This window comes from Neophocaena asiaeorientalis, unplaced genomic scaffold (genome assembly GCF_003031525.2).
Source record: "Neophocaena asiaeorientalis asiaeorientalis breed wild unplaced genomic scaffold, Neophocaena_asiaeorientalis_V1.1 scaffold303, whole genome shotgun sequence".
NCBI classification, from domain to species: domain Eukaryota; kingdom Metazoa; phylum Chordata; class Mammalia; order Artiodactyla; family Phocoenidae; genus Neophocaena; species Neophocaena asiaeorientalis.
In genome coordinates this window covers 1,351,628-1,376,589 of record NW_020174420.1, presented here as the reverse complement: position 1 = coordinate 1,376,589, position 24,962 = coordinate 1,351,628, and the positions used below count along the sequence as shown (strand labels likewise).

The following is a 24,962-nucleotide window of genomic DNA, read 5'->3' as shown; positions in this document are numbered from 1 at the left end:
GAGAGCTCCTGAGGCAGAGGAGAATGCAGAGGCAGTGGCGGCGAAACTGCCCCTGCTTTCAGGAGATGCTGCTCTGGTGCACTGTTCAGGTCTGATGGGCAAAACAACCCAGGCAGATGGGGTGGCAGGGCTGGGCCTCTGGGTGGGGGCGGGGCAGAAGGGGTCAAAGTTGACCTTGGAGGAAAGTGTCTCTTGTTCTTCTCGTGCAGGGAGAGGGGCCTGGTCTTCCAGGGATGGTGACGGGGTAGCTGGGGGCAGGGCTGCTGGGGGAGCCTTGAGGGGTCCTAGGCATTCTAGGCAGATCAGTTGGTCTGTGGGGCATCCGTGAGGTGGCGGTGGTGAAGGCCATGCGGGGGAAGAACTGGGCGCATTAGGCTGCTTTTCTACAGTCTACTTTTCTCTCCTCTCAGGTTCCTGGGGGAGGCCAATGTCCCACTCCGGGAGGTCCTTGCCACCCCCAGTCTGTCTGCCAGCTTCAATGCCCCGCTGCTGGACACCAAGAAGCAGCCCACAGGGGTAAGTGTCCACCGGCCTCTGCATCTGGCCGGTTTCTGTCTGAGGCTTTGCCCTCCTGACCCCAGTGGGGTGTCAGAGTCCAGCCCCCAGCAACCAGGCCCGGCCCGCCCTGGCTGGAGCTCGGTGTGCCCGGGAGGGGCTCAGGGGTGGAAGGGATGGGAGGGGAAGAGGAGGGACCTGGCCCCATCTGCAGGGCTCCAGTCAGCCTTGCCTCACAGCAGCCTGCCCCTGGGTCACCTCCCGGGCTTGGTTTTTCACTGGAAACCCGATGTCTTCCCAAGCTTCTCGGCAGCCTTGGTTATGGCGCCTCCATCTGCCTTGTAGCCCTTCCTCACCATCCAAGCCCCTTCTCCAGATCCGGAATATCTGAGTCATCTGGGTCACAGATCACAAAGGAAGGGGAACAGACACCCCCTTCCCCTGCCCACCAGGACCTGTCAGACCCCCTTCCCTTCCTCCATAGTCCTTCCTGCTCCTCTGCCAGCCTTCCCAGTGCTCTCCCAGTCCTCCCAGACAATTCCCAGCCCTCATCTCTGGCCTCCCGTTATTTTTAGTGAGCTAAATATACCCTGCGGGGTTCTTTCTTCATGGTCAGTAGAATTCCTGACCTTCCCTCTGGGTCAGCCCCACCTCCCAGGATGCACTGCGGGGACTAACAGTCTGGAAGTACTTCCTCCCAGCGGGGCCCTGGGGAGTCTGTCAGACAGAGTGTGGCTACCTTGCCCGGTGGAGTGTGTGCATGTGTGTGTGTGTGAGGTTGGGGGCTCTTGGCTGGCTTGGTGAGTCAGGAAGTGGCCGGTCTGGGCAGAGCTCTGAATGGAACCACTGCCGGGAACTGGGAGCTGGAGAAAGAGAGTGAATGACTGAAGTCACACAGTGAATTGGCATCCAGCCTGGGACATGAATCAGGGGGCACATCTCCTAAGCTCTCAGTCGTGGAAGGGACTTGAATGGACCCCTGGTTCACTGCCCTTCTGATGCTGGAATTTTCTCCTAAGGTGCCTTAGGCCAGTGATGGCTGGGATGCTTCCTTGGTGGGGAAATGCCACTTCCCAGAGAATTCATCCCTTTCTCAGACAGTGCTCACTGGTAGAACATTCTGGTTCAGTGCAGGGTTCGCTGAGCCTGTCTCCATCACCTCTTGAGTTGCTTTTGTCCTCCCTTGGAGCCCTTCAGTCTGCTAATACTTCCTGTAGTCAGGAAGGGCTCCGGGACTGCTGAGCTACCCTTCTAGGGATCCTGAAGTGGGCCAGAGCTGGCTCCTCTGAGACGGAGAGCACGAATGCAGGAGTGGCAGGCATCGAGGCAGCTGGGGAAAGAGGTATTTTGAGTCAGGGGATCTGCTTGGTGCTTCTCCACGGCGTCTCAGGGACAGCGCTGCCTACTTTGCTGAGGGTCGGGCCCCCAGTGCCTCCAACCGGGGTTTCTCGCTTCCTGGCTGGGCCACTCAGTCATCTCCTCGCTCTCACCCTCTCTGCATCTGTGACGCTGGTGTTTCCTGCCAGGCCTCCTGCACCTGCTCCCCTCCAAGCTCAAAGGCCCACCCAGCCCCTGAGACACCTGACCATGGGGCCGAGCCTGGCTGTGACTCCCTGGATGCCGCACCTCTCCTCTCTCGCTCTGTGTTCCCACGCTCTGTCTGCACTTCCCGTGCACCCGCTGGGAGCTGGCTGCCTTCTCCTCCCTGGGCTGGGACCCCTGGCTGTCTGCAGAGCTTGCCACTCTGTCACACACCATGTCTCCAGGAAGGGGCTGTAAGAGCCACAAGGTGATGGGTGGCAGCTGAGCACAGGCTCCGGGAGCTGGGGTAAATTAGGTTCCTGGACCCACCTCCAAGGTGTGTGTGGAGGCTTCTCCACACCAACCAGCAATACTCCAGACACCAGCTGGGTGGCTGCGATTCAACTCAATCCTGACACTATCTACCTGGCCATAGCATCAGATCCTACAGGTTAAACGCTCAGTCCTGCCCCCCACCCCCCTTCAGATACCAGTCGCAAGCCCAGGCTGTTACCTGTGCTTCTGACCAACTGGCTATAAACCAGAGGTTCCCAGAACCTCCTCCACAGTTTCAATGAATTTGCTAGAGTGGCTCACAGAACTCAGAGAAACATTTTACTTACTAGATTACCAGTTTATTTTTAAAAATGTATTTATTTTATTATTTTTGGCTGCGTTGGGTCTTCGTTGCTGCACGTGGGCTTTCTCTAGTTGCGGCGAGCGGGGGCTACTCTTGGTTGCAGTGTGCGGGCTTCTCATTGCGGTGGCCTCTCCTGTTGCAGAGCACGGGCTCTAGGCACGCAGGCTTCAGTAGTTGTGGCTCACGGGCTGTAGAGCGCGGGCTCAGTAGTTGTGGCGCATGGGCTTAGCTGCTCTGCGTCATGTGGGATCCTCCCGGACCAGGGCTCGAACCCGTGTCCCCTGCATTGGCAGGCGGATTCTTAAGCACTGTGCCACTGTACCAGTTTATTACAAAAGGGTGTAACTCAGGAATAGCCAGACAGAAGAGACACACAGGCAAGGTATGGGGAAGAGGCACAGAGCTTCCATGCCCTCTCCGGGAGCACAGCTGTCTCCAGCTTCCACATGTTCTTCAGCACAGAAGCTCTCTGAAACACAGCCTTTTGGGTTTTCATGGAGGCTTCGTGACTTAAGCCTGATTGATTAAATCGTTGACCATCAGTGACTGATTCAACCTCCAGCCCCTCTTCCATCCCTGGAGGCTGGGGGTGGGACCGAAGTTACAGCCCTCTGTTCACACAGTTGGTCCTCCTGGCAGCCAGCCTCATCCTTAGGTGGGGTCCAAAGGTCACTCCATTAACATAACAAGAGACCACCTTTGTCACTCTTGGCACTTAAGAAATTCCAAGAGTTTTGGAAGCCATGAGCCAGGAAATGTGGACAGAGACGAAATATCTATGAAAAATATATTTTGCTCATCTCAGTGACCAAATATATATGTCTTACAAATCACAATATAGCATGGGACCTCCTTCCCTGCAGCCCAGGAGGTAGCTCTGGCCTGTGGAGAGGGTCCAGGACCGTCTTCTAACCCCTGTGATAGTGCAGCCCCAGGCAGGTCCCAAGGCCCTCTGAACTGGGGCTCCCCACCCGGGGCCTGGGGCTGGTTGCACGGCAGTTGGGAGCACAGAGAGCTGGGGATTTGCTCAGAAGGGACAGAGAGCCCTGTCAGCGGCTGTGGATTCTCACTGGCCATTTACTGAGGCCGATTTCTGGGCTGAGTCCGATGGACAGAGCTTGCCAGGCATCCCCTGTTGGTTGTAGCTCGGATGACCTCAGAGGGCCAAAGGAACCTGCTGATGGTGTGAGGGGAGTGAAGTCAGGGCTTGTGGGATCCTTAGAAAACCCCAGAGGGACTGAGAGGAGAGGAGGGGCCTGCTGCACGCTGGCCCGTGGGCTCCACCTGCCTGTCCCTCGGTATTCTCACCCAAGTCCCTTCAGATGTGGCGTGCTGGGCTGTGTGCCATGAGAAGATGCCAAAATTATCTAGGTGCCTCTAGCCTGAAGGGGAAAACACTACCCCCGTCCTGGGGGAGTCTCCAGGCCCACGAGGGTGCTGGACACACATGGAGGAAAGAGGCAACATACTCACAAATGTAGTTTGAGAGCAGCTTGCTAATGAGGGTGTGGCTGATACACCACGAAAACCACGTCGGAATCTCCTCAGCCTTAAATGCCAGAGTTGGGTCAGGAAGGGAAACCCGCTGGGTGACAAAACACGTGAAACCCACTGGCGGGGTGGGTCGGGGAGGCAGGAGGGTCCTGTGTATTGGGAGCAGGCACCAAGGTGAGCAGACACAGTGCTCCGGTGAATCCCTGAGTTTCCTTCAGGTGGTCTGAAGATGCTGCCGACAACCCCGTCTCAGCTCAGGGCCACATCTTACCCTCTGCCAGCTGCTGGGTGTCACCTGAGGGCAAGATAAATAAGACCCAGGCACATGAAGTGCGTTGGGGGCAATGTGGGTGGGCTGGTCCAGGGTTTGGTCCTGCTAAGCTCAGTGTTGGAGCGCGGTGGCCCAGGAAGGAGGTAGCAAGCAACGGGGCTGAGCATGGCAGGGTGGGCGAAGGACCTGGGAGCTTGGCCCTATAACCTGTAGGAGGATCTGGTGGGGTTGTCCTCTGTCTCTGCCTGTCCCGGTGTCCTGGTTTCCTGGGCCCTCTTAGCCTGGGGGCCACACAGGACCTTGCAGAATTCTGTGATACTGTTGACAGAACGGCAACATGGGTGACTGGGGTTATCTGCCCCAGGGCAGCGTGCTTTGATGGACACATGACTGACTGGCAGTGGCCTTGTGATAGGATGTATGCGTGGTGGTGCTGGGGCTGAGGACCTGAGGGACAGGGCTGTCGGACGGAGCACCTTGATGTGGAGGGCCTTAAAGAGGGTCCTACTGAGGGCTGTGGGCCAAAGTCATGGTCTAGGACCACATGGAGCTCACATACATCCCACGGAAAGAAAATCTCAGCTCTGGTTATGTCTGGAGAAAGGGACACGCTATGAGATATGATGTCCCAGTAAGGATGGGAGTGGTCCTGACCCTGAGTGGGGCCCACAGACATGCCCGCTTTCCTTTAGATCTCAGTAGAGCTAGAGGCCTCCAGTATTAACCAGCTCTGGTCCTGAAGCAGTGGACCCTGGAGCCTGCCCCCTGCTGGTGAGATCTATTCTAGATCCTGGGTTTCAGATCCTCAGAAGCTGCCAGGGATGTTCCTGTTGTTTCTTGATGGCCATGTAAAAGGTGGAGCTGGCTCTGTCTTGGAGGTCTGTTCACAGGCCTGGAGCCACTGGCATGTTGCCAAGCCTTCAGGAGGTTGGTGGTAGGGGGCTCTCAGTGTGGAGGGACCTGATGCTCAGAAACCCCCGGGGGGGGGGGGGGGTGGGGTGGGGGCCTGGGTTACCTGGGTGGTCTTGGGATTCAGGGGATGCTGTTCCTTCCTGAGCCTCCACGCTAATGGCACCTAAGCCACGGCATGGAGCAGTTACACTTCCAGGGCTCCACTTCTGCACAGAGCACAGAGATGATGTACTGGAAGCCCCAGGTGGTGAGGGACGGGGGCTGGACAAGGTGAGCCCCAAGAAACAGGAAGTGGTGTTCTTCAAAGGAATCTGGTCCCAGGGTCAGAGGACCTCAGCCACCAAGTGTTACGGGGCTTTATTTGTCTCTGCTGGGTGAGATTCCTGTGGTTGCTACGTTTCTCCACCAATCACGAATCCATTCCCTTTTCTAATGAGTAAGAATGGGCGGGGGGAGAGATATTTTGTGATTCTGTAAATACTTTGCTCCATATCCAATTTTTACCCAGCAGATTTGACACCCATTGTTATTTCTTGGTTGGATATCGTTTTGATGGTTGCTAAATGGTGATATCTTAAATCAATTATTAATTTTTTTTTGCATTAATCATCTGGCATTCCACTGTAAGGAAAAGTGTCCTCCTGTTGTATTTATTCATTTATTTCTATATGGATTCACGTATTCCTATTTTATTCAATGGTTTAGTCTGTTCCCGTCATTATTTATTGTCATGTTCAAGTTGTACCAGATTTGGCCTGTGGGAACCCTTGAAAGCAGGCTTCTTTGTCCTTTTGACATTTTTTTTTTTTAATATAATTTTCTGAGTACTTCCTTGTTTTCTGGCACAAAAAGGTGTTCCAGGGTCATCTTCTACCTTCCCTGGCCTAACCCTGGAATTAGTTACTGCTCGGAAGAGCCCAAATTGCCTTTTGATGAAGTGAAAATACAGCTTCCCAGGCCCACCTCCGACCTGGAGTCTCAGGGAGATGGGCGTGGTTGTGAGTGGGTCTGGGTATCTGGGGCCGCCTTCTCGAGAGGCTGTTGCCCGTGTTACTAGAGCTTAGGGTGCGGGGCGCGCTGGCTGCTCAAGTGGCGACACCTGGCGGTGGTTCAGGAACCTGCATTGCTGTTAGGACAATGCCTTGGATCTGGGACTTGAAGGGTCTCATCGACTTCCCCGGCCTCCTCCTAGGTCTCCTGGGATGGGGAGCTGGCTCCAGCCTCCTTCCTCGGTGTTCTGAACACCCGCCCATTACACACACACACACACACACACACACACACACACACACACACACACACACACACATATATATACCTGCCCCAACCCTGCCCTCCCTTAGCCCGGCTGCCCACGCCCAGGCTCCAACCTGAAGGGTTCAAGCTGCAGAGCTGGGTACATTCAGGGCCTTGAGCTCCTTCCATCTCAGGACCAGGACTCGCTCCAGGAGTTTCCGGACATCCCTAATATTACTCAGCAGAGATAGATGTCTAGTGAACTATGCTGAATCGCTCAGAAGTCGCTCAGAAGTCATGAGTCGCTGCGTCATTAACAGTTATGTTTATAAAGGGTTTATCAAAATTTGGGGAAATGCTTACTATCTAATATTAAGTAAAAGACAAGCATTTGCTGTACAGCAGAACTGTACATTATTCATTTAAGAAGACTGGAGAGAATTATATCAAAGTGTGAATAGTGGTGGAATTATGGCAATTTCTTTTTTTTTTACATTTTTCTTTAAGGCTTTTGTAATTTCCAAACTTTCTTACTTCGGAGTTTTTATTACTTTGATCGATTAAAAGGCTGCCCCAGGACATCTGCTGGACCTGTTGTATCAGGGAAGGCTCGGCCAGGCCTCCATGGCCTGGGAGCAGTAAGAGTAGAGAGCGCCATGGCTGTACCTTTTCTTCAGGTCCGGCTGCCCCTTTGAAGGGTGCCGGTCTCCTGGTAGGCTCGGGTGGGGTGGGAGCACAAGGCAGCCTTCCCCTGTCCATGTGAGTGGCGTGATGGGTCACTCTCCTCTCACTGGTCAAAGCTGGAGCATCTGGGGGTGAGATGGGGGACAGGGGTGCTTCTGGGAGGGAAGAGGGCTCAGAAAGCTGAGCAGCACCCTGAGACCCTCTCAGTGCTAGCTGGGGCCTGAGCAGAGCAAGGCCGAGCTGTCGGTAGAGAGACAAGGGAGGACCCTTGGCTGAGCGAGTGGCCAAGGGGGCTTTTTCCGGAAGATGGGCCTATGCTGAGAGTTGAAAAATCCTGCAGGTGAGGTTCGATCGCTGATTCATTTATAGAAGCTTACTAGGCATTCTATTAACTAATTTAATCCTCATTTGACCCTATGCAGAAAGTGCTCTTGCTATCACTACCCCATTTTACAGACAAGGAAACAGAGGCACAGAGAGTTTACAGATCTTGCCAAAGTCACACAGCTTCTGAGTGGTGGAATTGACTCCAGATTCAATGCTCTTAACCACCTGACTATGCTGATGGGGCCACAGACTCCATTTTTGGTAGAGGGACGAAAGGAACAGGAAGGATGCTGGAGGGCGGTGGTCAGAGGCCAACACACTAACCTGCTGCCCTCTCTCCCCCATCTCTTCCAGGCCTCGCTGGTCCTGCAGGTGTCCTACACGCCTCTCCCTGGAACCATGCCCACATTCCCACCTTCGACGCCTCTGGAACCCTCCCCGACTCTGCCTGACATGGATATGGTGGCTGGTGAGAAACCCACCCTCACCCTGGCAGGGCCCCGGGGGGAGAACCCTAGCAGTGGCACCCGAGTCTGAGAAGGGGGTGCCTTCCTTATATTGGGGGCTGCCCAGGCCTGGAGAAGGGAGGCCATGGGTGGGTGGGGAGTCTTGAGAGCTGACTTCTGTCTTGCAAAACCAAGGGGCAGGAGGAGGGCTCCCCTAGGTGCCGCTAGGGTTAGTGTGAGGATCCCTTCCCAGCACCAACTGTTCAGGAAGGGGACTGTGCCAGGGCTGGGCACACTGCCCTCTGCAGCTCCAGAGGGGTGGGAGTTTTAGAGGTAGGCCTGTGCTGAGATGGGGTCCATCCTAGGTGATGCCTGAGGCCCCACCCACTCCCCAGAGCTGGATGCCTCCCTGCCCTGGCACTCCGTAGGCCTTTAGCAATGACACGTGACCAAAGAGCTGGATTTTCCCTGAAAGAGCCCTGGGCTGAAGTCAGGGGACCTGAGTTCCAGTCTTGCCTTTGACACCAAGTAGCTGTGTGACTTTGGGCCAGTCACTCCCTCTCTGGTCCTACAGTTTATTATTTGTGAAGTGAGGAGACTGAATTGTCTAAGTCTCAAGGTTGCCTCAGTTCTCTTTATTTACCTCTCCTGGCCTTGTGAAGTGAGGACCCAGCCCAGGGTGGCTGTCTTGCCCAGTGCTGGGCCTGGGCGTGACAGTCCAGCCTGCTGGGGTGAATAGGAAGCCACATAGGTGGGCCAGGTGGGGTCTTGCCCGTGGGAAAGATTCTCTCATGGTGAAGGGAGCTAGAAGCAAACCCAGCATGACACCCGGCAGCCCGTCCCAGGTGTGCCCCGAGCCTGTCCTGCGGCCTGTGTAGGGCTCCTGGTGAGGCAGGCAGGGCAGGGCCCCTCTTGTTGGACTGGGCACTGTCTGAGCTTGGAGGTGGGGAGATCCTTCTGGACTGGGGTTGAGGGGGGAAGCAGGGGGTGCTCCTGGTGACCGAGGGTGGGGAGGCTGAGGGCCCTGAACGTTCTGGGGCCACTTTTGAGGTGAATCTGACAGAGTTGGGCTCCAGCCACTCGGGGAAGGCTCCTAGCGGTGGCCAGTTCCCAGTCCTTCCCGGAAGGTGGTGAGAGGGACAGTTGGACAGATATGGCGCCTGTTTCGGAGCTTTTGCCAGGTCAGGGCAGGCGGGGAGAGCAGGGTTGGGGCGGGGGGGCTAGCTTGGCTTCCCTCACCAGCTCCCTCCTCCCCTTCTGGGGCTGTGCCCTGCCCGTGTGCCAGGTGGGGGACAGAGCCGGGCTGAGACTTGGTCCCTGCTCAGTGACAGCACCGTGGACACAAGATACTCTGGAAAGAAGTGGCTGGCCCCCACGGGTGAGACGCGGGCCGGGCCGTCCCAATCCTACCACCTGTAACCGGCTCGCTTGCTGCCATCGTCAGCTCCCCAGAGTGGGACAAGGTGGCCAGAAGGGCTCATCCCGCAGGACGAGGTGGGGAGGGCTGGGGCCATTCTGTCTCCTCCTGTCGACTCACTGGACTGACCACCCTCAAGTGTCAGCTGTTGGAAGCTCCTCTTCTTCTCCCTCATCCATCCTGGCTGAGTGGTGGGGAAAGAGAGGGGAAGGGGATTTGGGTGCTGAGCTGTTGGGTCCTTCATCGGGGTCCCTGATGATGGAGGATCCTCCCAGGGGCCGGAGGAACCCAGCCTCATCAGGACCCTCTCCTCCAGACACAGGAGGAGAGGAGGATACTGAGGACCAGGGGCTCACGGGAGACGAGGCCGAGCCATTCCTGGACCAGAGCGGGGCTCCGGGCCCGGGGGCCCCCATCACCCCAAAGAAGCCACCTTCCCATCCTCCCCCCTACCACCCCGGGGCAAGAAGGAAGAGAAGCACGCCCGCACCCAGAAAGCCGCTGTCGGACAAATCGCAGGACTTCCAGGTGACTGCAGTCTCCTCTTTCAGCCCGCAGCAGCCGCTGAGGCCAGCGCAAAACTTGTCTGTCCAGCCATGGGGAAGGTCCTAAGGGCTCTCCTAGGTGGGAGTCTGGTTCCCCTGGGTCCTGGGCAAATGCTAGATAGGGAGGCCATGGCTTGGGACCTCTAGGAAAAGCCTCTGCCCAGCCCATGGTTTTGCTCTTTAAAAAAAAAAAAAAAAGAAGAAGAAAAAGGGTCACTGCAGAGACAGCATCACTACAGTGTTATCTGTTTCCCCAACCAGAGTTGCCCTAGCCAGCCGGTGCTGTGCTGTTCAAAGTGTGGTCCGTGGACGAGCAGCATGGGTGTCACCTGGAAGCATGTTAGAAAGGCGGGATCTTGGGCCTATCCCAGACCCACTGAATCAGAATTTGCACTTGAACAAGATCCCCAAGTCTGAGAAGCTCTGCCTATCTTTTTTTCTCCCTCTATCCATTTCCCCTATTTATAGCCATGATTTTTCTGAAGGTCATGTGCAATTTGAGTTTGTTCAAGTTTTTCCACAGAATAGAACTATGAATATTAACCCTTTGACATTTTTTTATCCAAAAATCTATCCCATTTAATTTGCCTTTTTTCTTTTAAAATTTTTATGTTTATTTATTTATTTTTTGACTGCACCATGTGGCACGTGGGATCTTAGTTCCCCGACCAGGGGTCGAACCCATGTTCCTTGCAGTGGAAGTGCAGAGTCTTAACCACTGGACCCCCAGGGAAGTCCCTAATTTGCCTTTTAATTTGGGTCCTTTGCTTGTTCTTTCTCTTTTCTACAGAATTTTCCATTTTGATGTAATTGCATTTAGTGATATTTAACTATTCAGGACTACTATTAAAGTTAAAAACAGGAAACTTAAATATTTATCTAGTAAATGAAACAAATTGTAAAAATATGCTTCAGTTCTAAATTGTGGTAATTTCAGCAAAAGTTCTAGTTATAACCACTAGGTTTGCCTGGGAGACAAAATTCTAACTTATTTTTATTATTATTCACAAGACATGTTATTGTTTTTCTCCTTAGAAAATTAATACATTTTTGGGGGTAGAAAATTTGGAAAATACTGTACAGTGAAGAGAATAAAGATCACTCACCCCCTTCCCATTGCCATTGATAGTATATTCTGTAGTATCTTATTTTTAAAGAAGAGTCGATTAATAAAGAAATAACTGCTGATTAGAAATTAGAACCAGTAAACATCGTATTTTTTCATGAAAGTTTTAATACTTTAAAATGTATTATTTTTTAACATTTTGCTTAAATTTGGAAGCACAGATGTTCTGGAAACCTTCATTTACTGAAAGTTCAATCAAGAAAGCTCTTATTTCTCAGAATGTCAGACATTCTGTCTTGCACCTTATACTACATAAGAATAAAGTGGGGTTACATCACTATGTAACTTTGACCTCTGAGGGGATTGTCAGTGAGGAATATTCAAGCCACACAGAAACATCGGCTTCAAGGGGTCTGAGGTGGGGCCACGCGTGACATGAACGGGGGTGGGATCCTCAGCCCAGCCCTGGGATTTACCGTTGGCAGCTTACTTGGGGGAGCCTGGCAGCTCTTATGTGGAACCATGGGATTTTATAGATGCAAGGGACCTTGGTGGGAAGATATTGTTCTTACAGTGTTCTTCCTAATGCCTTTCTAATACCCGTCCCAAGAGGCCAGCTGTGAGGGTGGTCCCTGAGATTCCTGACTCTCTCGGGCAGGGGGTGGGTGCCTGATGACTTCTCCCTTTTCTTGCTCACGCCCCCTCCTGGCTTTCAGATCAGGGTCCAGGTGATTGAGGGACGCCAGCTGCCGGGAGTGAACATCAAGCCTGTGGTCAAGGTCACCGCAGCTGGGCAGACCAAGCGGACGCGGATCCACAAGGGAAATAGCCCCCTCTTCAACGAGGTGGGAGACCCTGGGTCAGAGCTAGGACCTTGGTGGGAGCACACGGCAGATGCCTGGCAGTTCATTCAGTGTTTGCATACGGTGCTAGCGTTGGGTGGAGAGCTGTGTCAGTTCCTGAGTAGGTTATCTGAGGAACTGGAGAGAGGGTTCCTGCTCTTACTCCTGCCTTGGGCTCCCCCTGCTTCACATCCCCATCATCCCGTGGGGCCGGCCACCCACCCTGTCCCTGAGGTGACAACCTCCGTGAGGTCGAATCCCCAGAGCTCGGTGCTGGGCTGAGCCCACTGCCCACTTGTTGTGTGGACCAGACCTAGAGGCTGGGCGGTGGCTGTCCCCTCCTGCCTGGGCTCGGCGGGCCTTCATCTGTCCCCCTTTCACCCTGAATCAACAGACTCTTTTCTTCAATGTGTTTGACTCTCCCGCGGAGCTGTTCGACGAACCCATCTTTATCACGGTACGTGGCAGCCCCCGAAGGCCCTCTGTGGGCTCAGCGTGCATGTGTGAGTATGTGTGAGTGTGAGTGTGTGTGGGTGAGGCACCCACCCCCCACCCGAGCCTGGATGACGGGGAGCAGCTCACAGCCTCGCCCCCGTGCTCACAGGGTTGCCTTCTGAGCTTGGATGCAAGCGGCAGCCGAGTGCGGAGTCCCCGCTGTTCAGGGTCAGGTGCCTTAGGCCAGTGTCCTGAACTAATTCTTGCAGTGGATCCTCGATTTTCATCTTGTTTTGTTTGTCTATATGCCTGCTTCTGACAAGATTTTCTTTCTCTGGACCTCAGCTCTTTTTTTCCCCCTTTCCTCTGAAAGGCAGTATAGTTTAGCAGTTAAAAGTGTGGGCTCTGAAGCCGAAGTGTCTGGATTCTGGTCCTGCCTATACCGTGTAAGGGTTGTGTGATTCTGTACAGATGATCTCTCCGTGCCTCTATTTCTTCATCTGTAGAATGGGGATAATAATAGTACCTACTCATGGGGTTTCTGTGAGGGTTAAACATTGCTTGGAACAATCTCTGGGATAGAGCAAGTGCTATTGGAGTGTGGGCTGTTATTTTTTGGGAGGGAAGAGCCGTTCGGTTGGTTCCTGTCTGGGTCAACCTTTGCTAGTGAATGAGAGTTTGAATTTGTCTTTCCTTCCAGGTGGTGGACTCCTGTTCCCTCCGGACAGATGCTCTCATTGGGGAGTTCCGGGTAATGGTTTATTTTCTTTGAAAGCAATCAGTTCTTGTTTATCCATGTTAATGGAAGCTCTGTGGATGATGGGCAGGGTTGGTGCTCCAGAGATCCTGTCTGTCTTGGTCTGTGTTGGGGAAAATGTAATGAAAAAAACAAAACAAGATCTTCTCCTAACCCAGAAATCCTCTCCATAAAGGTAGTAGAGAAAGAAAGCACTTTTGTTATTGAATAAGCATTAAACCAGAATATGATGCTATCACGGGCCATCCGCTAAGAGACTGCAAAGACAGAAAGTAATCTTTTTTTTTTTTGCGGTATGCGGGCCTCTCACTGTTGTGGCCTCTCCCGTTGCGGAGCACAGGCTCCGGACGCCCAGGCTCAGCGGCCATGGCTCATGGGCCCGGCCGCTCCGCGGCATGTGGGATCTTCCCAGACCGGGGCACGAGCCCGTGTTCCCTGCATCGGCAGGTGGACTCTTAACCACTGCGCCACCAGGGAAGCCGCAGAAAGTAATCTTGTATAGAGCCAAGCAGACACAACCCTTTCCATATATGTTCTCAAGATAAACAATAACTAAACAATAACTAGTGCTCGAGTTAGCGGCCTGGATAGTACCCTCAGTCACACATAGTTCATCCTAAATTTACCTAGTTATTGGGGTGACCATCTGTGTTTGCTAATTGACTTTATCCACAAAAAAAGACAGAAAGCAAGCTCACATTTTTATGATGGGGGGGTAGATTTACAATTTGGTTAAGGTAGGCCCTTCCCTTTCCCAGAGATGGGAGAGCCTGGAGAAAGGCACTCCTGGATCATAAAGCTGACGAAAGGCTTATTTGGTTTCTAAAAAGGTAACATTTCAAAGAGTTAGAGAAAGTACTTACATTAAGTTTTCTAATGAAAATGTTCTGACAAAAAGAGAGGAGAGGGAAATCTCTCCCCTTGTTTCCAAGAGGGAGGATTCAGCTTCTTTTTTAAATTCGCATTTGTCCTTACATCTTGGAAAGGCAGCGTGGGACCTGAGTTTAGGCAGCCCTCCTCCTAATTCTGACAATCTCGGGCCAGCGTGACGCCAGCGCTCTGTGCCCTGGGCTCACCTGGGTTGGGAGTGGGGTCCAGATGCGGAGTCCATGGGGATGGGGTGGAGTGGGGTGGGGCGCAGTGGAGGGAGCGGGGGAGCCTGCCCCCTCATTTGTCTCAGATGTGCAGAAGTGAACAGTCCACTGCAGAGGACCTTGAACCAACAGCATAGGACGGTTTTAACAAATTACATAGTGTAAAGGCAACTAGTAATGGAGGCCTTCACGAATGCTGTTTTAATGTCATTTTATTGATTTTCTCATTTTGAACCCATAAGCATTTATCAAATGGAAAGAAAAGGCATAGATTTATTTGACCCTCCTCTTGCTATCCAAATAAAATGCGGCCCCTTCTCCAAGAAGTAGTCACAAGGTAGAAAACGGAGTCTTTTTCTGGAGAAGCAGTTTCTTTAAAAGAATGGGCTTGTGCTGGAGTCATTCTGTAACACTTAGGTTACAGGATCTTATGTTTTGAGTCTCTAATCTTGTTATAAGAACCCAAGGGTTAGGTTAAAAAAGTATTCTTTTTTCTAATTATAAAAGTAATCCATGATTTAAAAAAACTTCGTAGTTTTTTTTTTTTTTTGCGGTGCGCAGGCCTCTCACTGTTGTGGCCTCTCCCGTGGCGGAGCACAGGCTCCGGACGCGCAGGCTCAGCGGCCATGGCTCACGGGCCCAGCCGCTCCGCGGCAAGTGGGATCTTCCCAGACCGGGGCACGAACCCGTGTCCTCTGCATTGGCAGGCGGACTCTCAACCACTGCGCCACCAGGGAAGCCCATAAACTTTGTAGTTTTTGAGAGCAATTTTAGGTTCGTAGCAAGACTGAGTGGAAAGTACAGTTCCCACATACCCCCTCCCCTAACACATGCATAACCTCTCCTACCATCAACATCTGACTAATCTGTGATTTTTTAAATGGAAAATTATAAAATATAGGAAAGAATAAAAATAAAATAAAAATCACCCAAATCTACCACCCAGAGGTAGTACAGTTGCCGTTCGGTGTGTTTCCTTTGCTCTGTCTTTTCTATGCGTAGATATACTTTACCAAACTTCCATCAAAATGTATTCCACTTTCTATCCATGTGATATCAGAAGATGAACATTTCCCCATGTCTCCAAATGTTCTTCAGAACATGATTTTTAATGGGTTGGTATCATGCATCATACTTTATTTAACACTCTGGGGACAAGAGTGTGACGTGTGCCTCCTTCTGTTTGATTTCAGATGGACGTGGGCAGCATCTACCGAGAGCCCCGTGAGTCACCCTCTCCTCCCCTGGGGCAGGTCCTTGCATTTGGGTTCTGGAGGCTGCATGGGGGCATCCATTTGGGATACTCATCTTTCCTTCTAGGAGATTTTAGAATTTAGAGGTGGGGTTTGATCTTGGAGGTGAGGCTGCAGGAATGAAGAGATGACAGGCTTTCATCTTCTGGGTAAAACAGGCCCCCAGGAAGATTGAACCCTCACGTGGGTCTCAGCTGGCCCAGCTGGAGGGCTAAATCTGGAAGGCCCAAGCAAGGGTTGCTGGGGACTGGGGTGCCTCCAGACAGGACGGGTCATTTGGATGCCAAGTCTAGGATTTCTCTACACCCTGGTCACTTCCTGAAGGGGAGGAAAATGGCTGGGGGTCTGGCTTTGGCAGCCTCCGATAGGGGTTTCTGTTAACATTTCTGACTTGGACCAAAATGAACACTCAAGGTACATTTTATTCTAGAATTTGAGTCCTTCCCCCATGTCTGGGTAGATGAGTCCTTCATCTCATCCAATGGAGTCCACCCGGGGCTCCCAGAGGTGGTTGCAGACTTGTGTCTTTCCAATTCTGGGATCACCAAGGGTGTTGTCTCTCTTAGGACATGCTTATCTCAGGAAATGGCTGCTGCTTTCAGACCTGGATGATTTCTCTGCTGGAGCCAGAGGCTACCTGAAAGTGAGCCTTTGTGTGCTGGGGCCTGGAGACGAAGCCCCCGTGAGTACATTTCCTCGTCCCCCTCACAGCACCTCCGCCTGGCCTTGGAGGCACCAAATGAAGAAACAAAAAAACAACTTTAGTTTTTCTGATTTAAAAGAATACATGGCAATTATGAGAAATGTAGAACATGTGGAAAAGCATAAATAAAAATTGAATCACTCATAATTCTACCCATCAGAGAGAACCGTCATTAATACCTTCTTGCATATTCTCCCAGAAGGGTATACATGTATATTTTTCTCTTTTTTTTTGGTGCAAAAGTGAGATCACTCACTCTGTAATGTATTGTAGTCTGAATTTTATCACCTAAGAATATATCATTGTCATCTTTATGGTCAGTAAGTAAAGTTATAAGTTGGAGGTGGTAAGAATGAGAAAGGCTTTCAGAGTTGGGGAAGTATCAGCATCTCTGTATGTCTGGGGAGAGGAGAGAAGGTTTGGAACAGTTGTTGAGGAACAAGGGGTTAATTAGATACAGACAGAAGGATTTCTTTTTTTATTTAAAAAATTTTTTAAAAATTTGTTTATTTATTTATTCATTTATATTTGTAACTGTAAGTTTGTTTTCTGTGTCTGTGAGTCTATTTCTGTTTTGTAAATGAGTTCATTTGTATCATTTTCTTTTATATTCCACATATAAGCAGTATCATATGACATTCATCTTCTTTGGTCTGACTTACTTCACTTAGTATGATAATCTCTGGGTCCATCCATGTTGCTGCAAATGGCATTATTTCATTCTTTTTTGATGGTTGAGTAATATTCCGTTGTGTGTGTGTGTGTGTGTGTGTGTGTGTGTGTGTGTGTGTATGCATGCACACACACCACAAGACAGAAGGATTTCTGAGCAGACACAAGGGCAGACACTCTGGGCTGGAGGCTTTATGGGAGGGTGACCTCATAATACTCAGTGGCCTGGAAGCAGGAGAGGGGTAAGATGGAGGTGCTGTCAGGTGTGGACAAGGCAGGTGTGGTGGAGGCACAGGACTGAGGTAGCTGATGAGCCTGGCAGGGCGGATGCAAGAGGACTGGGGATAGAGCTGATGAGGAGGAAAAAGAAGAGGGAAGGGTTAGGGAACACACATTTATTGAGTGCCTGCTGTGTGCCAAGCTCTGTGTTGGGTGCCTCACTTGGTGTGAGGGGGGTTGGAGGAGGTGGATAGGTTGAAGTCTGTCTTTAGAGAAGGGTCTCAAGGTCAAGGTCTTCCTAGAGGATTGGTTCTCAGTGGCTGGAGGTTTGAGATATGGCCATCCCTCTAGCAGCTGCAGGGGAGGGGGATTAAGATGCTGCTGGTTGGGGCTTCCCTGGTGGCGCAGTGGTTGAGGGTCCGCCTGCCGATGCAGGGGACACGGGTTCGAGCCCCGGTCCGGGAAGATCCCACATGCCACGGAGCGGCTGGGCCCGTGAGCCACGGCTGCTGAGCCTGCGCGTCCGGAGCCTGTGCTCCGCAACGGGAGAGACCACAACAGTGAGAGGCCCGTGTACCGCAAAAAAAAAAAAAAAAAAAAAAAAAAAAAAAAAGATGCTGCTGGTGGAGGACAAGGGACTGTGTTGGTGAATGACTTGTCCGCGTGGATATTGATTATCTCATGGGAGAATCGGAAATCAAACACGCAAATGTTGAGTGAGATACTGAGATCATCAAGGCACGGTGAGCCAGGAGGAGTGGGAGAGGCAGGAGTGGGGAAGGCGAGTCTCCAGGAGGAGTGGGAGAGGCAGGAGTGGGGAAGGCGAGTCTCCAGGAGGGCTGGGGAGGTGGAATCCCCAGGGAAAGCCACGTGTGATCATGGAGGCGGAGGGCAAGTTCCACGAGGCTCTTAAGGACGAGAGCTCTGGCTGCTGACGAGAGCTCAAGAAGCCGCTGTGCAAAGGGTTAGGGGAAGGAGAACCCCGGGTGCTGTGCAGAGGCCAGTGGAGCTCGGGTGGACCAGCCCCACCCAAGGGCACCTCCCCTGATCTCTCATCCTGTGTCCCTCTGTAGCCCAGGCAGACATTGTGCTTTCCTGCTCCTTTTCCTTCTACGTGGACTCTCTGAATCTATTACCCTTTCCTAAGACACTCTTTCCTCTTCTTCCCATTGATCAGACCCTTGTTTTTCCCAGATGAAACCACTTTTCTTGAGACCAACTCAGAGGGAAGCCCCTGTTCTCTGCTTCAGCTCTTTGTGGCTTTCAGGATGGGAGGAGCGGCCATCTTTTGGTTTCCCGCAGTAGCTTCTCAACTTCAGCATTGCCTTCTTCTTTTTTTTAAAATTAATTTTATTGGAGTATAGTTGATTTACAATGTTGTGTTAGTTCCTGCTGTACAGCAAAGTGAATCACTTATAAATATACATATATCTACTCTTTTTGAGATTCTGTTCCCACATAGGTCATTACAGAGTATTGAGTAGAGCTCCCTGTGCTATACAGTGGGTTCTTATTAGTTATCTATGTTATATATAGCAGTGTGTATATGTCAAACCCAATCTCCCAATTTATACACCCCCCCCTTGGTAACCTAAGTTTGTTTTCTACAACTGTGACTCTATTTCTGTTTCGTAAATAGGTTCATTTGTACCATTTTTTAAGATTTCACATATAAGCGATATCATATATTTGTCCTTCTCTGTCTGACTTACTTCACTCAGTATAACAATCTCTAAGTCCATCCATGTTGCTGCAGATGGCATTATTTCATTCTTTTTTATGGCTGAGTAATATTCCATTGTATATATGTACCACATCTTCTTTATCCATTCCTCTGTTGATGGACATTTAGGTTGCTTCCACGTCCTGGCTATTGTACATAGTGCTGCCATGGACATTGGGGTGCATGTATCCTTTCGAATTATGGATTTCTCTGGATATATGCCCAGGAGTGGGACTGCTGGATCATATGGTAGCTCTATTTGTAGTTTTTTAAGAAACCTCCATACTGTTCTCCATAGTGGCTGCACCAATGTACATTCCCACCAGCAGTATAGGAGGCTTCCCTTTTCTCCACACCCTCTCTGGCATTTATCGCTTGTAGATTGCCTTCTTCTCTGAAGCCTGCCTCACTGGTTATTTCCCCTGGTCTTCTGGGCCGTTACCTACCCCTGGCACAGGCAGAGCTGGTGCAGGAGGGTCCTTGCTGGCAGACTCCCGTCTTTGCCATCGTTCTGAGGTCTGACGTGTCCTTGCTGATGAGCCACCAACGTCTGATCTTACTTCCTTTCAGACCCTGAGCTTGGAAATCGCTCTCCCCACCAGTTTCTTCCTGCCTCTTTCCCTCCCTCACCCTCAGTGACTGGCAGTTCTTCCTCACTGAGGTTACAGCCCTGACCCCTCTGAGTTTCCCGGCCCATCAACTCCCTCCTGAAGCCTGGCCCCCATCCCCGATCCTCACTCTCACTCTGTGCTCACTAGCTTCTGGGCTCTGCTGCCACACCTCGTGTCCCCCACCCTCCCCACGACATGCTGTCCGCACCACTCCTTGGTCAGCTTTGGGGGCAAAAGTCACCTGGAGTTGCTGTCAATGTCTTCCTTTACTTGGGTGAGGTTTACTCCTTATCCCATCCTCCACAGTGGCTGTTTCCAAAATTTCTGGTCAGGAATTCCCTGGCGGTCCAGTGGTTGGGACTCTGCGCTTTCACTGCCAAGGGCATGGGTTCCATCCCTGGTCAGGGAAACTAAGATCCTCCAAGCCACGTGGCACAGCCAAAAAAACTTAAAAAAAACAAAACAACCTCCTGGTCTTAAGCCCCAGCCTCGGTCCCGCTTAGAGAGACAGAGCTGCACAGTGGGAGTGATGTGAGTGCTTGAAGCTCCCTGGGTCATCAGCGCACCCCCCATCTTCCTTCATCTTCCCTCCCTTCCCCACTCCCCGTCTCCTTTGCATGTGCTCATGTCCTCCATACCACCCCCATCTTGTTCTTCCTGTCTCTCCTCTGGCTCCTGCACTCTGGTCTGTGCCAGACTCCAGATTTCCCAATCTCAAAACACCCTTGCCTTCACCATTTCTCCCCACCCCTCCCCTCCAAGCTGCTTTCATCTTCCTTTCAGCCATCACCAAGGTCACCAAGTTCTTGAGAGTACCCTGTGTCCCTCTTCTCCAGTCCTTTGCCAGCTGCTCACTCCTTCACCCCTTCAGCGTGCTTCCCACTGCCTCCTTCCCTGAACCACTGGCCTAAGGGTCATCCATCGCAAAGTCCCAGGAGCTCTTCTCTCATTAATCCGCTCTGTTGCTCCACAGCATTTGGTTCTGGAGCCCACGTCTTATTTGAAACTCTCTTCTCCCTCGGCATCCATGACTCCCCTCATTCTTTTCCTGTTTTTTTTTTTTTTTTTGGAATGGATCCTTCAAATTCAGTGGCTTGATAAAATTCTGCTGCCTGCATCTTTGCTGTGCCTTTGACGTGACATTCAAGGCCCATGAACATCTGGCCTCAGTCTGATTTTGCAGTGCGTCTATCTGTCTATGGAGGAGCCTGTCTCCGTCTACCTGAGGCTCCTAAATCGCTCATCTCCAGCCTGCATCTTCAGAGCTCCAGAAGCTCAGTTTCAGTTGCCTGTACCAAAGCACATGAACATGTCCCTTAGGCCCCTTTAACTTCACATATAGAAACCCAGTATCATTCGCTGCCCACTCCTCATACCTGATTCCCATCCTGTGTTAGGTGACATCTTGGGAAATGGCACTCATCATCCACTTAGTTCCCCAGGCCAGAGCGTCTTTCCTCATCCTTCAGTCCCACGTCTGTCAGTCCACACGCACACAGTTGGCCAGTCTTGTTGGCATGACAACCTCAGTGCATGCCTCTCCTCTCTCTTATCCCAAGACCAGAGTTCAAGGTCAGGCTCCCGTCATATCTTACCTGGGCCTCTATGGGAATGAAGATGTAGGTTCATCTGCTGTAACTCCAGTTAACCCCACATTACCACCAAAACCATCTTCTTTAAACTCAGATACAATCATGTGAATCTCCTCTTAAAAAACTGCCGGAGACCCACTCTCTCCCAGTTACTTTCAGGATGATGTCCAGGATCCTTAGCATGACATACAAGGCCATGAACATTTGGCCTCAGGCTGATTTTGCAGTGCCACTTGCCGGGACGTACTTCCATGGACTCCGTACTGTGGCCACACCAGACAATGTGACCCTTTGCAGAATGTACTTCCATCCTTCTCCCTGCCGTTTCACCTGATGGGATGCCTTCTCTGCCTACCAAAAACCACTTTGTTCTTCAAGACCCAATTCAGATGCTACTTCCTCCATGAAGCCTGCCTTGTCTTCCAGGGAAACTGATTGGTCTTTCCTTTCAGTCACCGCCCCATGTTTTGTTAGTTCAGTTAACGTGTCCATCTCTGTCACCGAGGCTCAGTTTCTTGAGGTCAGCGACAGTATAATAGATATGAACTGTTTTATCTCCCCTCTTGCCTAGTACAGGTCTTGTGCATAGCAGGTGCTCAATCAGTGCTTGTTGTCTAAGGGAGTGAGCAGTGTTAAGGATGATGACTGAAAGCAGAGGAGGTGAGCATTTTCTTCAGATGTGAGCTGAGGAAAAGCAGTGCAGAACTAATTCCTTCACAAGCACTTGTGTGACATGAGGCATTCTGGGATGGAGAATTTTGCTGCAAAGATTCTGAAGCAGGTTTCTGCCTGGGGACTGAGTGAGGATGGTCCAGGCAGCTTTCCAAGGAGTGAGCTGCTGGCCATGGCCTGATGCCACCTCTCTCCTATCCTTCTGCCACCCCCTTGCCCAAGTGCAGCACGTGGATCTTTTGTTCCTCACACTGCCAAGTTAGCCCTCGCTCTGCATGAGTTTCTGCCCCTGCCTGGATCCCATCATCCAGGTCTCCAAGCTGGCACATCACCAACACTATTCCCGCCCTCCCCTCAATATACTTACAAGCCCCCTTGCTCCGTTCTTTCTAAACCCACTGGTTCTGCATCCAGCCTACGTTAACCCTCATCTAGCTTATCTGTAAAGTGGGGTATCCCGGGGCCTTGCACCCCACAGCATTGGCGTCGTCTGGGCATTTGTGGGCTCCACCCCAGACCTGTTGAACCAGAATCTGGATTTTAGTTGGAAGGTATAGCAGTGGTCTAGAAGTCACTGATTCTCCAGTTTCTAACGTATAGCCACATTTGAGACCCACTGCTCATGGGGGTTGCGGTCAGGATTAAACGAGAGAGTGTATACAGTCAGTAAATATTGTTTTTATTATTACTGCTCTACTCATAATGCTCAGCACGTGGTATTACATTCATTTGCTTAAAGGTCTGCTTCCCCTGTGAAAGGTGAGCACCACGGGGGCAGGACCTCTGTCCACCTTGTTCACTGCGGCAGCCCTCGCCCCTCAGCGTGAGGCTGACACTCAGTAGTCCCTCAATGGATACTTGTTGGGTGAATGAACAGACGTTATTGAAGACAGCGGCTGGCCTAGACCTCTGTCACCTCTGTGCTATTTTTTTTGTTGGGTGGAATGGGAAGGAGACTGCAGTTCTTGAGTGCCTTGCCGGTGTGCCACGTGCATTTACACGTTATTGAAGTTGATCCTCCCACAGCCCGGGAGGTCAGTGTCATTGTCTCCACTGTCCACATGAGGAAGCAGAGTCTCGGGGTAAGGAACCTGTCAGAGATCACAGGCTAGGAAGTGGCAGGGCGAGATCTGCCTTTCTTCAAGATGCACCATTTATTTATTTATAAACATGACCTGAATGGTGCAATTTTGGATTGAGGAATGCTTTTTTCTAAAAAAAAATTTATTTATGTAGTTGCAACCAGGCCTTAGTTGCGGCAGGCGGGCTCCTTAGTTGCGGCACGTGGGCTCCCTAGTTGCGACAGTTGGTCTCCTTAGTTGTGGCTCGCCAGCTCCTTAGTTGCGGCATGTGAACTCTTAGTTGCAGCATGCATGTGGGATCTAGTTCTCTGACCAGGGATCGAACCCAGGCCCCCTGCATTGGGAGCGCAGCAGGGTCTTATCCGCTGCGCCACCAGGGAAGTCCCGAGATGCACCATTTAAGTGTGTCGGTTGAGCTCTCAGAAGAGGAAGGGAAAACACTGTGCTCGAAGGCACATTAAGGAATCATATTTGGTTGTGTTGTAGCTGGAGAGAAAAGACCCCTCTGAAGACAAGGAGGACATTGAAGGCAACCTGCTCAGGCCGACCGGAGTGGCCCTCCGCGGAGCACACTTCTGCCTGAAGGTCTTCAGGGCCGAGGATTTACCGCAGAGTGAGTCTGGTACCCTCGTTGGGTGACTGTGAGGGGGGACGCTGGGCTGGGCTGCCTCAGCTCCCTGGGGGAAGGAGATGGAGGGGCTGGTGCCCTGCTCCCTCTCTGCCTCCCCTTGGCCTGGCTTCCTCACCCCGAGGGTCTACTAGATCCGTGTCAGACCAGTTCTCCCTCTGCTCTGCCGTCTGGCGAAGCCTCACACCCTCTCTAGGTTTCCCAAGGCTTTTTACTGTTCTTAACAGAAAAACAGTCAGAATTAATGAGAAGTAATACTGATGCTGGTGGAGTCACAGAGATGCAAGAAATCTTGAGAGTACTAGCTGACCCTGGGCTCCGTTTCAGCATCCGCTAGGCCTGGCCTGGCTCTTTGGCCACTCCATGCACCCATTTTCTTGGCTCTCACTGGGGAGTCAGCACCATTTCAACTCTCTGTTCTGTGCTCACGGCTGCATCCCACTGATTTTCTTTCTCTCCTCTAGGAAGCCCCAGCCTGAAAATTGGCAGACCCTGGGCTGGGGAAGCAGTTGCTGAAATGTTAGAAGGGCTCAGTCTAGTTTGCCTGGGACTGTCCTGGTTTTAGCACCAAAAGTCCCACATCCCAGAAAGTCCTCATTCCCTGGTAAACTGGGACAGTGGGTCACCCTAGCTGTGGCTATGTCCTCATCATCCCAAGAAGGCCATTGTGGCCACTGCCTGATTTCTCACAGTGACTAACCCTGTACTAGCCCTACCCTGTGTGCTCAATAAATGTGGGGGAATTATGCTGAATATTCTAAAGCTGTGGGTGTCAACCCAGGCTGCAGTTAAATCATCCTGGAAGCTTTAAGGAACTGCAGATGCCTGGGCCCTTCCTCCAGTGTTTCAGATTGACTTGGTTTGGGGTGGGGCTTACACACTGGTAGTTTAAAAATGCTCCCTGGTAGTTCTCTTGCTGCGGGCTATAAGCCACTATTTTGGAGCATGCATTAGCAGAATTAAACCAGGCGCTGTCCATAGCAGAGTTCACAAGGACAAGTAGTACGGGACTACTTGGGTCCCTGTTTACGAGTTTTCCATGAAGCTAATTGCTTGAGGCTTTCTGCTTTGACTAATGACACCGATAAATGGGTTCCTTCTGCACAAGCTTAATTGAACCAAAATCATGGGGAAAGCCTTTAAATAAGTGATGGGCATTAAAATACAGGCTTAGAACATTCTGCGTCTGTTGGTTGAAACTATGCAGAAGTGAGGCTGGTGAGCTTCCAAAGGGGGCTGGGGAAATAGAAATGTTAGCTTTGCTCAGGGTAAAGGGGATTATGTTGAATTCTCTGAAATGTTGTTTGAATATAAATAAAAGGAAAATAGATGGGTAAATAGAACATAAGTATTTGCTAATTGTTATCTGTTGTATTCATGTAGACATTGGCTAGTATACAATTGTTAACTGTCCCCTCCTCTCAGTTTCTCATTTATATACATATGTACATTTATACATAACATATATATACATACATACACACACACATCTATCATCTGTAAATACATATGTAAAAAATATGGCTAATTCAGTAAAATATTGGTTTGAAGCAGCATAGATTAAATATATATATATATATATATATTTTTTTTTTTTAAACAGAATTGATTTATTTGTTACCCTC

At 51.1% G+C, this 24,962-nt stretch overlaps 1 protein-coding gene across 11 annotated transcripts in view; it reads left to right on the top strand.

Annotated features, from left to right (window-relative positions):
- Positions 1-24,962, top strand: part of DYSF (dysferlin) — a 220,715-nt gene that overhangs the window by 44,283 nt on the left and 151,470 nt on the right. For 5 of the 11 annotated variants that reach the window (XM_024756409.1, XM_024756407.1, XM_024756408.1 and 2 more), the window contains exons 4-13: positions 411-516; positions 7,935-8,049; positions 9,312-9,404; positions 9,760-9,971; positions 11,771-11,899; positions 12,291-12,353; positions 13,032-13,082; positions 15,376-15,406; positions 16,002-16,117; positions 23,196-23,322. In XM_024756409.1, coding sequence (XP_024612177.1) covers positions 411-516; positions 7,935-8,049; positions 9,312-9,404; positions 9,760-9,971; positions 11,771-11,899; positions 12,291-12,353; positions 13,032-13,082; positions 15,376-15,406; positions 16,002-16,117; positions 23,196-23,322 — 1,043 coding nt within the window. Of the gene's footprint in view, positions 1-410; positions 517-7,934; positions 8,050-9,311; positions 9,972-11,770; positions 11,900-12,290; positions 12,354-13,031; positions 13,083-15,375; positions 15,407-16,001; positions 16,118-23,195; positions 23,323-24,962 lie in introns of those variants that run through there. The other 6 variants (XM_024756403.1, XM_024756404.1, XM_024756401.1 and 3 more) reach the window with 2 other exon arrangements.